This window comes from Coregonus lavaretus (assembly GCF_964263955.1).
Source record: "Coregonus lavaretus genome assembly, chromosome: 5".
NCBI classification, from domain to species: domain Eukaryota; kingdom Metazoa; phylum Chordata; class Actinopteri; order Salmoniformes; family Salmonidae; genus Coregonus; species Coregonus lavaretus.
The window spans coordinates 74910484-74925512 of NC_139992.1; the positions used below are offsets into that span (position 1 = coordinate 74910484).

A 15029-nucleotide genomic window follows, 5' to 3' on the forward strand; every position below is an offset into this window, starting at 1 on the left:
CAAGAACACAGTGGCCTCCATCATTCTTAAATGGAAGAAGTTTGAAACCACCAAGACTCGGGAGAGAAAGGCCTTGGTCAGGGAGGTGACTAAGAACCCGATGGTCACTCTGACAGAGCTCCAGAGTTCCGCTGTGGCGATGGGAGAACCTTCCAGAAGGACAACCATCTCTGCAGCAGTCCACCAATCAGGCCTTTATGGTAGAGTGGCCAGACAGAAGCCACTCCTCAGTAAAAGGCACATGACAGCCCGCTTGGAGTTTGTCTCTGGAGAGACCTGAAAATAGCTGTACAGCTACGCTCCCCATTCAGCCTGACAGAGCTTGAGAGGATCTGCAGAGAATTCTGGGAGAAACTCCCCAAATACAGGTGTGCCAAGCTGGTAGCATCATACCCAAGAGTCGAGGCTTCAATCGCTACCAAAGGTGCTTCAACATAGTACTGAGTAAACGGTCTGAATACTTATGTACATTTGATATTTCCGTTTTTTATTTTTAATAAATGTGCAAAAATTTCTAAACGGTTTTTGCTTTGTCATTATGAGGTATTGTGTGTAGATTGATGGGGAAAAAACAATTTAATCCATTTTAGCATAAGGCTGTAAAGTAACACATTGTGGAAAAAGTCAAGGGTTCAGAATACTTTCCGAATGCACTGTAGCCAATATGCTGTGATAACGTATTAGGCCTGCTTACTGCAGAAATGTAATTCCTACAGATCTGTTTTTATTAGGTTAGTTACATTTTTGTCATGTTTAAAACAATCTGAGCGGTAGATCTCGGCTTGCTTTTTGACTGCAAAAGTGATCTTTACTCATAAAAGGTTGATGACCACTGATCTACACTGATTTAAGTGGATTGACATCAATAGCTTTCACCTGGTCAGTCTGTTATGGAAAGAGCAGGTGTCCTTAATGTTTTTTTACACTCAGTGTATACATTACAATAGTTTTTTGTGTGCAATATTTAGAACGATTACGAAATTAACCAAATGTGTAGACATAGCCAATTGCGCTAGTTAGCCTTTTTTTTATTACAGCAACAAACTTCTTGTTTTACTCGACAACGTAGGCTATTTGTAGCATTGTTGAACGTGAAAGCAAATGCAACTGTCTTGCATATAAACTAGCTACAAAGGAACTAACTAAAGTAACACCCATCACAGACCACCCACAGGCTGAGAAGGGGGACCCGCCAGCAAGGACAGAGAAGACTGAGTTCAGTCAGTGGAGGCTAGTGGAGGACGCCATTGAAACCGGGAACTGCAAGACCGGATTTTGTAGCGAAAGGATAACTATGAAATGGGGAAAATTCGAGGATTCAACTATTTCTACGTTGAATTAAAGTTGTAGTGCCAAGGAACACACAACTTTCGTTGCCAGTTCGTAGGAGATGACGGTCCTCAACGCGGTTCTAGAGGTGAGAAGAGAATAGTAGTGGAGGTGGGGGAGTATGCGCGGACAATGGAGAAAGTTTTAGCTAGCTAGTTAGCAGAAGCTAGCTACAAACAGGGTCACAGGGGGACGACGGTATTAAAAGCCTTTGAATATCAGAAATGATGTAAGGAGTTAGCTAGGCCTTTATAGGTTATTGAAGCACCTCTAATTGGCGTATGTATGTTGTCATTTGTGACAGTGAGTGAACGGTGTCTGTGTCAATCATGCGAAACTCGTTTTTTGTCTGCGTTAATCCCTCCCCCAGTACTGTCTGTATAAACAATTATTCTACAAACTCCAAAAACAACTGAACGACCCTTTCTTGACAGCAATTGTAGTTAAAGTAGTACATCTGGAAAGTTTTGGGTTTAGTCTTGTGAATGGGAGTTTTGTTGACAGTAAATAACTTGGCTGTAGCTATCCCATTCATAGACGCTAACTATCTTTAGTGCCTATTGCCGATAGTATCAAAGAGATTTATAACTAACCAAAGATGGACCATAGCCTGTCGTTTCCAATGATGGCAAATGAATCAGTGGGCAGAACAAGCAAAGAGGTGGGAAGGGCCAAGCACGAGCTAGCGAGATCCTATTGGTGCGTTTTACATTTTAGTCATTTAGCAGACGCTCTTATCCAGAGCGACTTACAGTTAGTGAGTGCATATATTTTCATACTGGCCCCCCGTGGGAATCGAACCCACAACCCTGGCGTTGCAAGCGCCATGCTCTACCAACTGAGCTAAAGGGGGGCCTAGCTTGTATTTGCATATTTTCGTTAGGGAACGCCTACTCTGAGGTGCACATGTGCAGTAACTTGATTCGCCCTTGCACTCCTAACACGCATTTTTTATTTTTTATTTTACTTTGGCAAATGGTAAAGTTTATAAAACGTAAGCCACTCTGTTCGTAACATATTCTATTTTTGGGACCAGACAACTGTATTGAAATCAAACGTGGTCCTCTGTAGCTCAGCTGGTAGAGCACTGCGCTTGTAACGCCAAGGTAGTGGGTTCGATCCCCGCGACCACCCATACACAAAAATGTATGCACGCATGACTGTAAGTCGCTTTGGATAAAGGCGTCTGCTAAATGGCATGTTATTATTATATTATTGATGATCATCTACTCAGTTGGTAGAGCATGACGCTTGCAACGCCAGGGTTGTGTGTTCGTTTCCCACGGGGGGCCAGTATGAAAAATGTATGCACTCTCTCTCTGGATAAGAGCGTCTGCTAAATGACTAAAATGTAAAATGAGCAGAATGTCGGCCAAAATCCATCTCGCTGCATTTTCTCCCACTGCCAGCCACTGGGCTTCCTCTCATCACCATATTTGGTGGTGAGTGGAATCGCCAACCGGATGTTTCAGATTTATTAATTCTTTAGATTTATACATCCGGTGAAACATCTGGCTCATTGTTTGATCTGTGATAGTATCTTCGGTGCAGGGGAGTTTTGTTCAGAGCCTCGACGCTCCGTACGGTTTTGGAAACAAAAGGAACGTACTGTATATCAGCGAGAAATAATTTTCAAAAAACAAAAGGTTAAATTACTACTCACCTTTAATAGGATTAGGGTTCCCACACGGCCATATTTCCATGTTACAGAATCAACTACCTGTGTTCATTAGCTATCTTGTGTCTCCGAACACCTGTGTGTAAATGGAAGACGGACGCTACAAACGTATTGTCACTGAAAAACACTGTCCGCTGCAACTGTAACTGCTTATAACCGGTAATTAGCATTTGTGAAATTATTTTGATGTGATATGAAAGTGGAGGGCTTTATGTTTCTAGAACTGTACCGCAATTGAGTCGATTCATGTTTAGATGGAGTATTTGGCTACCAGATCCAATTGGCCTCTAAACAGAACATGTAAGGTCCTTGGACTATAAGGAGTAACGTTAGGCTCCTTTAGTCCATTAGTAGGCAGTAGCTTACTCTGTAAATTGTAAGCCTAGCTAATGCAACACTTACAAAAGTAATTTATTAAGAATTCAGACAGAGTAAAAGCGCAATACAGTTAGCTATACATCTAACTACATCTACTACTACTGGCATTCCCTGTATATAGCGATGTTATTTTTTTTACTCGTTATTGTTATTCTTTATGTATTTATTCCTCGTGTCACTATTTCTATTTAAAAATATTTATCTTTAACTCTGCATTGTCGGAAAAGGACGCGTAAGTAAGCATTTCACTGTTAGTCTACGTAGCATGTGACAAATACAACTTGATTTGATAACTAGGTATTATTTGTAGGTCGCGGAATGAAGCAAAACAGTTTCATCCATTCTACAGGTTGTGGAAGTTTGTTCTTAATTCTAGCTGCGCAGGTCTGGATCTCTGGTCTGGACTCAGGGGATCAAATCCTTATCTTGTTGTCTTTGCTGTCAGGCTGTGTTGCCATGCCATATATTATCCCATTAATGTAAGAAACCAGGGCCTGATAGCATCACTGGGGGTGAGATCCTAGCCATCCAAAAAACACACACACACACACACATCACCATGCACACATCCACTCACCACATGCTGCTTCAATATTGATTATTATTATCATTCATATTTATCCTGCTACCAGTCACTTTTGACCCCTGTTTACATGTACATACCGACCTCAATCACTCCATTGCCCCTGCATATTCTAATAATGGTAATGACACTGACACAAGAGTTTCCCCCACGACGCCAGGACAGCGGAGTCACTGACCACCTTCCGGAGACACTTGAAACCCTACCTCTTTAAGGAATACCTGGAATAGTCTAACAGTAATCCTTCTACACCCCCCTCCCCCAGTGGTGGTTGTCCCACTGGCTATCCTAAGTTGAATGTGGCAATTTGTAAGTCGCTCTGGATAAGAGCGTCTGCTAAATGACTTAAATGTAAATATAACTGCATTCTCGCGTAAAATAAATAAATATATATATATATATATATATATATATATTATTATATTATTATTATTAGTATATATTATTACTGCACTGTTGGGAAGAGCTCGCAAGTAAGCATTTCATTGCCTGGCTACCCAGACTCCTTTCTCTGGCCAAATGCTACATCATGTCCACGGACATTACTTTCTTCTCTGCGATAAGTCTGGATCTGAGTACCTGCACAACCCTTCACCGAATGTAAACACATTCTGGGCCATCTGATTGGTCCAGAATCCGATGGGTTGGGCCTGAGCCAGAACAGGCATGGGTAAAGTGGCTGTTTGAAAATGTTTCATTGGTACTCTGATTGGTTAGAGACAATCCAATTGCTGATGACTTTGTTTTGCACAATTGTACAATGCCCTTCGTCACCACAAATGACTTCAATGATGGCAGTCTCAGACTAAAGTATGTAGCGAACGACAGAGCAGCGGAAGAATTTAGTGTGAGTCATCAGGCTAAGCATTTCATTGTACTGTTTTACACCTGCTGTATCCTGTGCATGTGACAATAAAACTTTGAAACTTGAAGCATCCAAACAGAAATCAAACTAGACTACAGTATTTTGTACTGCTGCGTTGGGCACATTCGTGTAATTAGATTGACAAATGACCTAACATGCTTAAATGGCAACATACCACTCCAGTCAGTCTCTCTCTAGTTCACTAAGCTGAAAACAATCCGGCTTCTCTTCTTCCCTATACATATACAATGTGCATAGCATACACACTAGCTAAACAATGAGAGCGAGGGGGAGAGAGTGTGTTTGTGTGTGTCCTAACCTAACCATTAGAGGAGAAAATGCAAAACTGACCTTGGGTCGAGGCTTCAACCCTAACTCCGACTAACCTTAACTCCAAGCCTGTGGTTGTGTGCAGTCCATTCTAACCCTATACTGTCCCCTCCCTCTTTCCTCCCTCTAGTCCCCCGGTATGCCCTGTCTCCTCCGGCGGCCTAGCCTCTCACCATGAATTTCAGCGGGAATGTCTCCACTGCGGGGAACGCCACGGCTGCGTGGGACGCTGGCGGGGGCCCAGTGGTGCTGGAGTCAGTGTTCATCGTCACCATCGCCCTCCTGGCCTGCCTGGGCAACTTCCTCATCGTGGCCACCCTGTACCGCAGGCCCTACCTCCTCACACCCAGCAACAAGTTTGTGTTCAGCCTGACCCTGTCCAACCTGCTGCTGTCAGTGCTGGTGTTGCCTTTTGTGGCGGTGAGTTCGGCGCGGCGGGAGTGGGTGTTCGGCGTGGTGTGGTGCAATTTTACCGCCCTGATCTACCTGCTCATCAGCTCGGCCAGCATGCTCACCTTGGGGGCCATCGCTATCGACAGGTCAGTGATAATACCCCTACACTAGGATGGCTGCTTGCTAGGTACAGTATGTATGTAGGGAATGTTGTGCTAGAGGTCTTCACAGGTTCAAAAAGTTGGACCCGTTCCAAAATGAACCTGGGGCATTCCCACCCGGAGCCGATATGCATAAATACATTGTTTAAATATAGTAACCTGTTCCGAAGAGACCCGAGGACAACTAGACCTGTTCCATATATATCTGATCAGATCCAGACCTGGCCCGATCCGAATCAAGTGAGGGAAGCAGCAGATAAAGCGTGAGAGGAGGGAGAGGTGCTGCTCTAGCAGGCGTGGGAGGGGCTGTACTGTCAGCGAGTGAGACGGAAAGGAGGGAGAGACAGCAACCATCCAACAAGCTGACTCACACTATAGTAGACTAATAGCTGCCATATCTACACTGAACAAAAATATAAACGCAACATGTAAAGTGTTGGTCCCATGTTTCATGAGCTGAAATAAAAGGTCCCAGAAATTTTACATACGCACAAAAAGCTTATTTCTCTCAGATTTTGTGCACTAATAATAATAATATATATAATATAATATAATATGCCATTTAATAATAATATGCCATTTAGCAGACGCTTTTATCCAAAGCGACTTACAGTCATGTGTGCATACATTTTTACGTATGGGTGGTCCCGGGGATCGAACCCACTACCCTGGCGTTACAAGCGCCATGCTCTACCAATTGAGCTACAGAGGACCACAAATGTATTGACATCCCTGTTAGTGAACATTTCTCCTTTGTCAAAATAATCCATCCACCTGACAGGTGTGGCATATCAAGAAGCTGATTAAACAGCATGATCATTACACAGGTGCTCCTTGTGCTGGGGACAATAAAAGGCCACTCTAAAATGTGCAGTTTTGTCACACAACACAATGCCACAGATGTCTCAAGTTTTGAGAGCGCGTGCAATTGGCATGCTGACTGCAGGAATGACCACCAGAGCTGTTGCCAGAGAATTGAATGTTCATTTCTCTACCATAAACCACCTCCGTCATTTTAGAGAATTTGGCAGTATGTCCAACCGGCCTCACAACCGCAGACCACGTGTATGGCGTCGTGTGGGCGAGCAGTTTCCTGATGTCAACGTTGTGAACAGCGTGCCTTATGGTGGCGGTGGAGTTATGGTATGGGCAGGCATAAACTACGGACAACGAACACAATTAGCATTTTATCTATGGCAATTTGAATGCACAGAGATACAGTGACGAGATCCAGAGGCCCATTGTCGTGCCATTCATCTGCCGCCATCACCCCATGTTTCAGCATAATGCACTGCCCCATGTCGTAAGGATCTGTACACAATTCCTGGAAACTGAAAATGTCCCAGTTCTTGTGGCCTGCATACTCGCCAGACATGTCACCCATTGAGCAAATTTGGGATGCTCTGGATCGATTTGTACGACAGCGTGTTCCATTGCCCGCCAATATCCAGCAACTTCGCACAGCCATTGAAGAGGATTGGGACAACATTCCACAGGCCACAATCAACTCTATGCGAAGGAGATGTCGCGCTGCATGAGGCAAATGGTGGTCACACCAGATACTGACTGGTTTTCTTATCCACGCCCCTACCTTCTTTTTAAGGGATATGTGACCAACAGATGCGTATTTGTATTCCTAGTCATGAAATTGTTGCATGTTGCGTTTATATTTTTGTTCAGTGTAGGTTATTTAGCATCCAATACGTAGTACCGGTCTTGACTGCATCAAACCAGGAGAAGCTAGTTAATATTAGCTAGATAGGCTAATTGAGGCTGCAGTCATGCGCGTTCTCATCCTAACAACTCCATTCAGAATATTAAGTAGCAGCCTACCTGTTGGCTCTTGGTCGTTGTAGCCTATCTTTCTCCTTTAACTTTTAATTGCATCATTCAAATTCCATCTTCCATTGAGCATCTCCTAACATTTGCCACACACGGAGGCTCTGACTGTAGCCTATAAACCTCTGTCACTTCCTGGCTGGTTGGTTGTTATGGTGCTCATCCCAGGGACATACTTTCTGGGTGGAATTTCCTTGCACATAAAAATGTATGTAGGATTCCCTAACTCCTATTTTTTTTCATTGCCTCACGATCTATCATATTGTGTGCAATCCTTTTTGGATATTTTTTACACTGATAGAATGTATGGATTGACATTATCATTGTGCCCACAGGTACTATGCGGTACTTTACCCCATGATCTACCCCATGAAGATCACAGGCAACCGGGCGGTGGTGGCCATCGCCTATGTGTGGCTGCACTCCCTGGTGGGCTGCCTGCCACCCCTCTTCGGCTGGTCCTCCTTCGAGTTCGACCGCTTCAAGTGGACATGCGTGGCGGCCTGGCACCGCACCCCTGCCTATACCGCCTTCTGGGTCACCTGGTGCAGCCTGCCGCCGCTGCTCGCCATGTTGGCCTGCTACGGCGTAATCTTCCGCGTGGCACGCCTCAAGGCCCGCAAGGTGCATTGTGGGACGACGGTGGTAGCGTCTTCAGAAGAAACGTCATCGGGCGCTCAGAGGAACGACCAGCGTAAAAACTCATCTACATCCACGTCGTCCAACGGAAGCCGGCGGAGTTTAGTGTACGCCGGGAGCCAGTGCAAGGCCTTCGTCACCATTATGGTGGTGATCGGGACCTTCCTGGTGACCTGGGGACCCTACGTGGCGGTGGTGTGTACGGAGGCCCTGTGGGGCCAGGGCAGCGTGTCCCAGGGCCTGGAGACCCTGGTGGCCTGGCTGTCCTTCTGCAGCGCCATCTGCCACCCGCTCATCTACGGCCTGTGGAACAAGACTGTGCGCAAGGAACTGCTGGGCATGTGCTTCGGTGATCGCTACTACCGCGTGGAGTCGTTCGCCACACGCCACCGCACGTCACGCCTCTTCAGTATCTCCAACCGCATCACAGGTGAGCAGGGGGAGGGTGGTGGTGCTGTTAGATTGAGGCTGAGGATGGATGAGGTTTGAACTGGCTTTGTGTGCTGAAAACCAGCACAACCTTACTGGTGCAACATAAAATATTCTGTTGTGTTCTTTGTTGTGTTGTATGGCTGACCTTGCTGTTGTGTTAAGAGTTAAGTTGACTGTTATGTTGTGTTGTATTATATGCAGGGCTGAGACGGTCATTCAATTTTGGATGACTGTAATTGGCCAGCCAAATGACTGCGGTCACTGCAATAACCGTTCGAATCAATCAATCAAATTTTATTTATTAAGCCCTTTTTACATCAACAGATGTCACAAAGTGCTATACAGAAACCCAGCCTAAAACCCCAAACAGCAAGCAATGCAGATGTAGAAGCACGGTGGCTAGGAAATATTCCCTAGAAAGGCAGAAACCTAGGAAGAAGCCTAGAGAGGAACCAGGCTCTGAGGGGGTGGCCAGTCCCCTTCTGGCTATGCCGGGTGGAGATTATAACAGTACATGGCCATTAAGGCCAGATTTTTCTCCAAGATGTTCCTGCTGGTCATCTATGAACGTTTGGTCAAATAATAATCACAGTGGTTGTAGAGGTTGCAATAGGTCAGTACATCAGCAGTAAATGTCACTTGGCTTTTCATAGCTGTGCATTTAGAGGTTGAAATAGAAGGTGCGGTAGAGAGAGAGAGTTAAAAACAGCAGGTCTGGGACAAGGTAGCACGTCCGGTGAACAGGTCAGGGTTCCATAGCCGCAGGCAGAAGAGTGGAAACTGGAGCAGCAGCATGACCAGGTGGACCGCAAGGAGTCATCAGGCCAGGTAGTCCTGAGGCATGGTCCTAGGGCTCAGGTCCTCCAGGATGGGAGAATTAGAGGGAGCATACTTAAATTCACACAGGACACCGGATAAGACAGGAGAATAACACCAGATATAACAGACTGACCCTAGCCCCCCGGCACATAGACTATTGCCAATAGATACTGGAGGCTGAGACGGGGGGGGGGGGTCGGGAGACACTGTGGCCCCGTCCGACGATACCCCCGGACAGGGCCAACCAGGCAGGATATAACCCCACCCACTTTGCCAAAGCACAGCCCCCACACCACCAGAGGGATATCAACAGACCACTAATCTACTACCCTGAGACAAGGCTGAGCATAGCCCACAAAGATCTCCTCCATTGCACGAGCCCGAGGGAGCGACAAACCGGACAGGAAGATCACGTCAGTGACTCAACCCACTCAAGTGATGCACACCCTCCTAGGGACGGCATGGAAAGCACCAGTAAGCCAGTGACTCAGCCTCCGTAATAGGGTCAGAGGCAGAGAATCCTAATGGAGAGACGGGAACCGGCCAGGCAGAGACAACAAGGGCGGTTTGTCGCTCCAGTGCCTTTCCGTTCACCTTCGCACCCCTGGGCCAGACTACACTCAATCATAGGACCTACTGAAGAGATGAGTCTTCAGTAAAGGCTTAAACGTTGAGACTGAGTCTGCGTCTCACATGGATAGGCAGACCATTCCATAAAATGGAGCTCTGTAGGAGAAAGCCCTGCCTCCAGCTGTTTGCTTAGAAATTCTAGGGACAATAAGGAGGCCTGCGTCTTGTGACCAAGCGTACGTGTAGATATGTACGGCAGGACCAAATCGGAGAGATGGGTAGGAGCAAGCCCATGTAATGCTTTGTAGGTTAGCAGTAAATGGCTTACTTTTTTTTTTATATGCACATTTTCTCCTCCTCCACTCCTGACTGCATGTGCTGCCATAGAATGAATAGAACGGGCATCCCCATTCTAATGGGTGGACAGGCTGCTATTGCGAGTGTACCGATAGGAGTAAAGCAGGAAGTGTACCCATCAATATGTGCTGTGATTTGTTGATTCAACTTAACATATATTGAATTAACATTCTACATTACCATGGAAATTATTGCATCACAATACCAGGCAGCCATTGCGAGTGTAAACTAGCAGTAAATTGCCAGGGTTAGAGGGTCCATGTTGTTCTATTCATTCTATTTCTATGTGTGCTGCTGCGGGAAGGGGCATTGCCTAGGCAACCGAAGACTCCTTGCTTGTTTCATCATGTTGTTAAGAGTCCATGTTACTACAGAAAGGGACTCATGAATGGCCGGCCGGCCGTCCCGTCTTCTGTCAGCTGTTTGTTCCAAAATTGGTTATGACGGTTATTTTATTTTCATCTGTCTTCATCCATAACTGTTGGTTAGGGACAGCCCTAGTTGTATGGCATTGGATATTTGACCCTGCTGTTGTTTCTTCCTGCAGACCTGGGCATGTCCCCTCACCTGACGGCCATGTTGGTGGGAGGAGGGCAGCTCCTGGCCCCCGGCAGCAGCACTGGAGACACCGGCTTCAGTTTCACTCAGGACTCATGTGAGTGGTGCACACAGGAAGCTGGCATAGACACAACACTGTTTCCGTAAGACGATTCAAACAAGGCCTTTATGTCCTAGTCGAAATACAGTGTCTGAATGTACTGAACAGTACAGATATAGCTGGGGCATATTCATTGCAGAAACTGTTTACCATTTTAAGAACCAAACGGAAGCAAACGGGGTCCCTCCCTGTTTCGTTTGCTTCCGTTGAATAAACGTTTTGCAACAGAATCAGGCGTAATGAATACGCCCCTGGTCTTCCAGTACCTTTTAAAACATGTTGAAACTGCCCCCATAGGGCTTTATTGCTGATAAATACTGTTTAGCCTGGTTGTCTCTGTTGTATCATCATCATCCCTCAGCTGTGTTCTGATCAGCCCAGATTCCTGCTTTGTGTCTTGGCAGAGGGTAGATGGTAGGGTGTGTACTGTATTATCATGTGTAATCATCTGTCATGTGTGTGATGCTCCTCATTGGTGCAGACTCAACAGGAGTCATCACAGGCATTCACACACTTTTTTTAACATTTACATTTTTTGACATTTAGCAGACGCTCTTATCGAGACGCTCTTATTATTTTCATACTTTTTTTTTCTCATACTGGTCCCCCGTGGGAATCGAACCCACAACCCTGGCATTGCAAGCGCCATGCTCTACCAACTGAGTTACCTGATTAATACTATTTTGAGTCTTTCGGATACGTTTAGAGAAGACACACATTGTAAGTACAATAGGATCAATTTTCAAGTGTCTGTCTGCTATGCATCTTTCGGTTCCTTAATCTCTACTGAAATACTGCACTACAAAATACTGAAGGTCATGAATCCCTCCCCTCCCCCTTCCCCATGCAGGTACAGACGTGATGCTGCTGGACAACTTCTCCACAGATGGCTCCTCCCACATTGGAAGCGTGGCCGTGAAGAGGCGGAGCTCGGTCACCTTTGAAGACGAGCAGCAGCATTCCAAAGGTACCTGTCCGTTCTCACTTGGAGATGAAAGTGCTATGGGAGGGGGCTTCAGACAAAGCAGTAAGATCTAGGGAAGACGGGAGGTTTCACACAGTCAAGTCAATGTGTTTGATTTGAGAAAATGATACACATACTATACTTAGCCTATAGATCACATATTGCAAACAAATAATCTAAACTCTAAACTCCACACATTTTGGATTTTCTGTGCGTCCTTGACAATCGCTAATCAATATCCAAAAACAGCACACATTTCTTTCTGCGAACCTGCACATCATCTTCTCTTTGTGGCACCAATGTGAGGGTTTATGGCAGTAGTCTAGTGTGTGGTGCAGGAATAATGACAAGTGAACCTGGGGAACTTTGCGTTCGCATTGTCCTAAAAAAGGGAACCTGACCGCGGAATTCAAGCGAACCGAACTCAGACCACCTCTTGAGATGGTCTCAGTTCGGTTTTGAGGGGTCTGAGTTCATTTGGACTGTTAACACGGCACAAAAAATTAAGCGAACCACACTGAGTTCACAAGAATTGACTGAAGGCGACCAAGTGTGAAAACACCCTAAGTCACAAATGACAGCTCCAATAAGGCCCCTATGTTGAACGAGAGGGCTTGTAGAATCATTATTTTTTTCAAAATTGTAGGTCGCCGGTAAGGGGTCCTGCATGCTCTGGGCATTACTGAATGAAATTAATGAAATGAGTCAATAGATTAGTTATTTTGACTGAACGAGTTGAAAATATTTGAGCCAGTTAAAATACTTAAACTTCCCATCACTAGTACATATGTCCCACTTAGGCATTTGAGTAAACAGACTTGTGTAAACATGTGTTCAATATTTATTGGAGCAAATTCGCATCAGGTCTTCATCAACATTCATTGTAATAGTGCTATAACTATTTAATGCAAGGACAATCCAAAAACTCAATTCCTGTTCCTTTTCCTCTCAGCTGCAGAGAGCACCACCATCCCTTCTACTGTCCAGGTCCAAGTAGAGATACACAAATCTCTGGACACCTTCGCCTCCTGCCTGGCCAGGGCCATCGAAAGCGACGCTAAGCTCACCCTCTTTGGCGAGGACGCACCCCTATCTGGGGTGTTGTTTGCTGCTGTGGCGAGGGGGGCACAGAGGCCCCGTTACCTGGACGGTCAGAGACTGAGGCTGGAGAGCATCGATGAAGGGATCGTCAAAGACGACAGAGAAGACCAAGAGAGAGATGATGCATAGAACAAATATCCCTTTTCTTCTTTTAGGTACTTAAGAGTTTATGGTACATTGGGCATTGCATACTTTATAATCTTTGAACGCAGTACGCACAGTGTGTATATTTAAAATAGAAATGTATAACAATGCAAGGCTTCTTCTGTCAAATACAGTGCATGCCTTGTTGACACTTTTGTATTTGTCCTATTCTCCTGTGAATAGATACTTCACATCAACAGGTGGGCCCAATGACCAATTTTCATATATTGAAATCTTGAAAAGCAATAGACACACTAAGGACATTGTTGGACCAAGTGCGTGCCATATATTGTACTAGATATACACCTCTGATAAATAGGAAGCCTTAACTACTGTATCTTGACGGTTCAATGTTTGTATTCTCATTGGAAAGCTTTTGTTTATGCCTATGATAATATCATAAGTGACTTATTCCTCATTTTCTTTCCATGCTTAAAGACTGCCTCTTGCTGGTGTGAACAGATAAGTCTGTTGCGTAGTATTAGACGAGCGGTATGTTCAGCAGGGAACAACATTGTGGAACGTTCATATAGAAATGTGTTATGTAGAACAAACATGCCTCAATGACATGTCAAGTAAGGGGTCATGTCAGCTCTATTCATGACATTTCTATCTGCAACGTTCCACAACATTTGCCTACTGAACGTGGCCAGGTATTCCCAGGAGGAGAACTTCATGGTTCTCAGTAGCTGTAATGCCTTTGGAGTAGAGGACCAACTTCCTGAATACTTCAACATTTCACAGTACGGCATGTGAAGACATGCCCTAGAAGATAATGTACATTTGATTGCACTTGAATAATGCAGGACCCAGAGTATGAATCCGTCCCCTTCTGATTTGAATGTTCAGCATGACAATGCCCCCGTGCACAAAGCGAGGTCCATACAGAAATGGTTTGTCGAGATCGGTGTGGAAGAACTTCACTGGCCTGCACAGAGCCCTGACCTCAACCCCATCGAACACCTTTGGGATGAATAGGAACGCCGACTGTGAGCCAGGCCTAGTCGCCCAACATCAGTGCCCAACCTCACTAATGCTCTTGTGGCTGATTGGAAGCAAGTCCCAGCAGCAATGTTCCAACGTCTAGTGGAAAGCCTTCCCAGAAGAGTGGAGGCTGTTATAGCAGCAAAGAGGGGTCCAACTCCATATTAATGCCCATGATTTTGGAATGAGATGTTCGACGAGCAGGTTACTTTTGGTCATGTAGTGTATCTCTCCTGTCAGTATTACTCTACAATGGTCCTAGTGTGGGTGAGCTGCAGGCTTTGCAGGACTGTGGTATTTTATCAGACTGACAAAGTAAAGCACATAATAGGACACCATCAAGCCACTTACTGTATTATTCAATAATTTGACTCTGTTGGTTAGGAATCCTGGTACATGTCATGTGGGCTTTCTATGTCCCTGTAGCAAGGGACACCTAGCCTGATCCCAGATCTGTAAGTGCTGCTTTAGTCAACTCCTCTGACTGTGCTTTCAAGCACATACTGATCTGTATGTGTGTTTATCTCTGCGTCACTGTCCGAGTATGGTACTGCATTGTAAACGTTTGATTTCCACTAAGGGATGGATTCATTCCATATCGCAGAAGATCCGTGTTTATAGCGCAATTTGAATTTAAAGGCAATGTTCCCGCGTTCGCAGATACTGCATACACGGTAAACGCTGCATATGTCGGCTCAATTGGAAATTACCTTTACATTTTAACTCGGATCTTCCACAATTTGGATTGAATCCAGCCCTAAAACGTTTTGTACTGTTGTATTAAAGTTTTTTTTGTATACATAGC

At 45.2% G+C, this 15029-nt stretch overlaps 1 protein-coding gene across 1 annotated transcript; it reads left to right on the top strand.

Annotated features, from left to right (window-relative positions):
- Positions 1-1213: 1213 nt before the first annotated feature.
- Positions 1214-15029, top strand: gpr161b (G protein-coupled receptor 161b). The gene is made up of 6 exons (XM_084161203.1): positions 1214-1417; positions 5294-5702; positions 7892-8625; positions 10921-11028; positions 11882-11998; positions 12948-15029. The coding sequence occupies exons 2-6, from the start codon at positions 5338-5340 to the stop codon at positions 13223-13225; spliced, it is 1602 nt and encodes a 533-aa protein (XP_084017329.1). The 5' UTR covers positions 1214-1417; positions 5294-5337; the 3' UTR covers positions 13226-15029.

Bases quoted from the DNA above. Each gene is read 5' to 3' on its own strand.
- gpr161b (XM_084161203.1), top strand. From the start codon at position 5,338: ATGAATTTCAGCGGGAATGTCTCCACTGCGGGGAACGCCACGGCTGCG. The intron at 8,626-10,920 runs GTGAGCAGGGGG...TTCTTCCTGCAG, and splicing joins TATCTCCAACCGCATCACAG to ACCTGGGCATGTCCCCTCAC. The intron at 11,999-12,947 runs GTACCTGTCCGT...TTTTCCTCTCAG, and splicing joins CGAGCAGCAGCATTCCAAAG to CTGCAGAGAGCACCACCATC.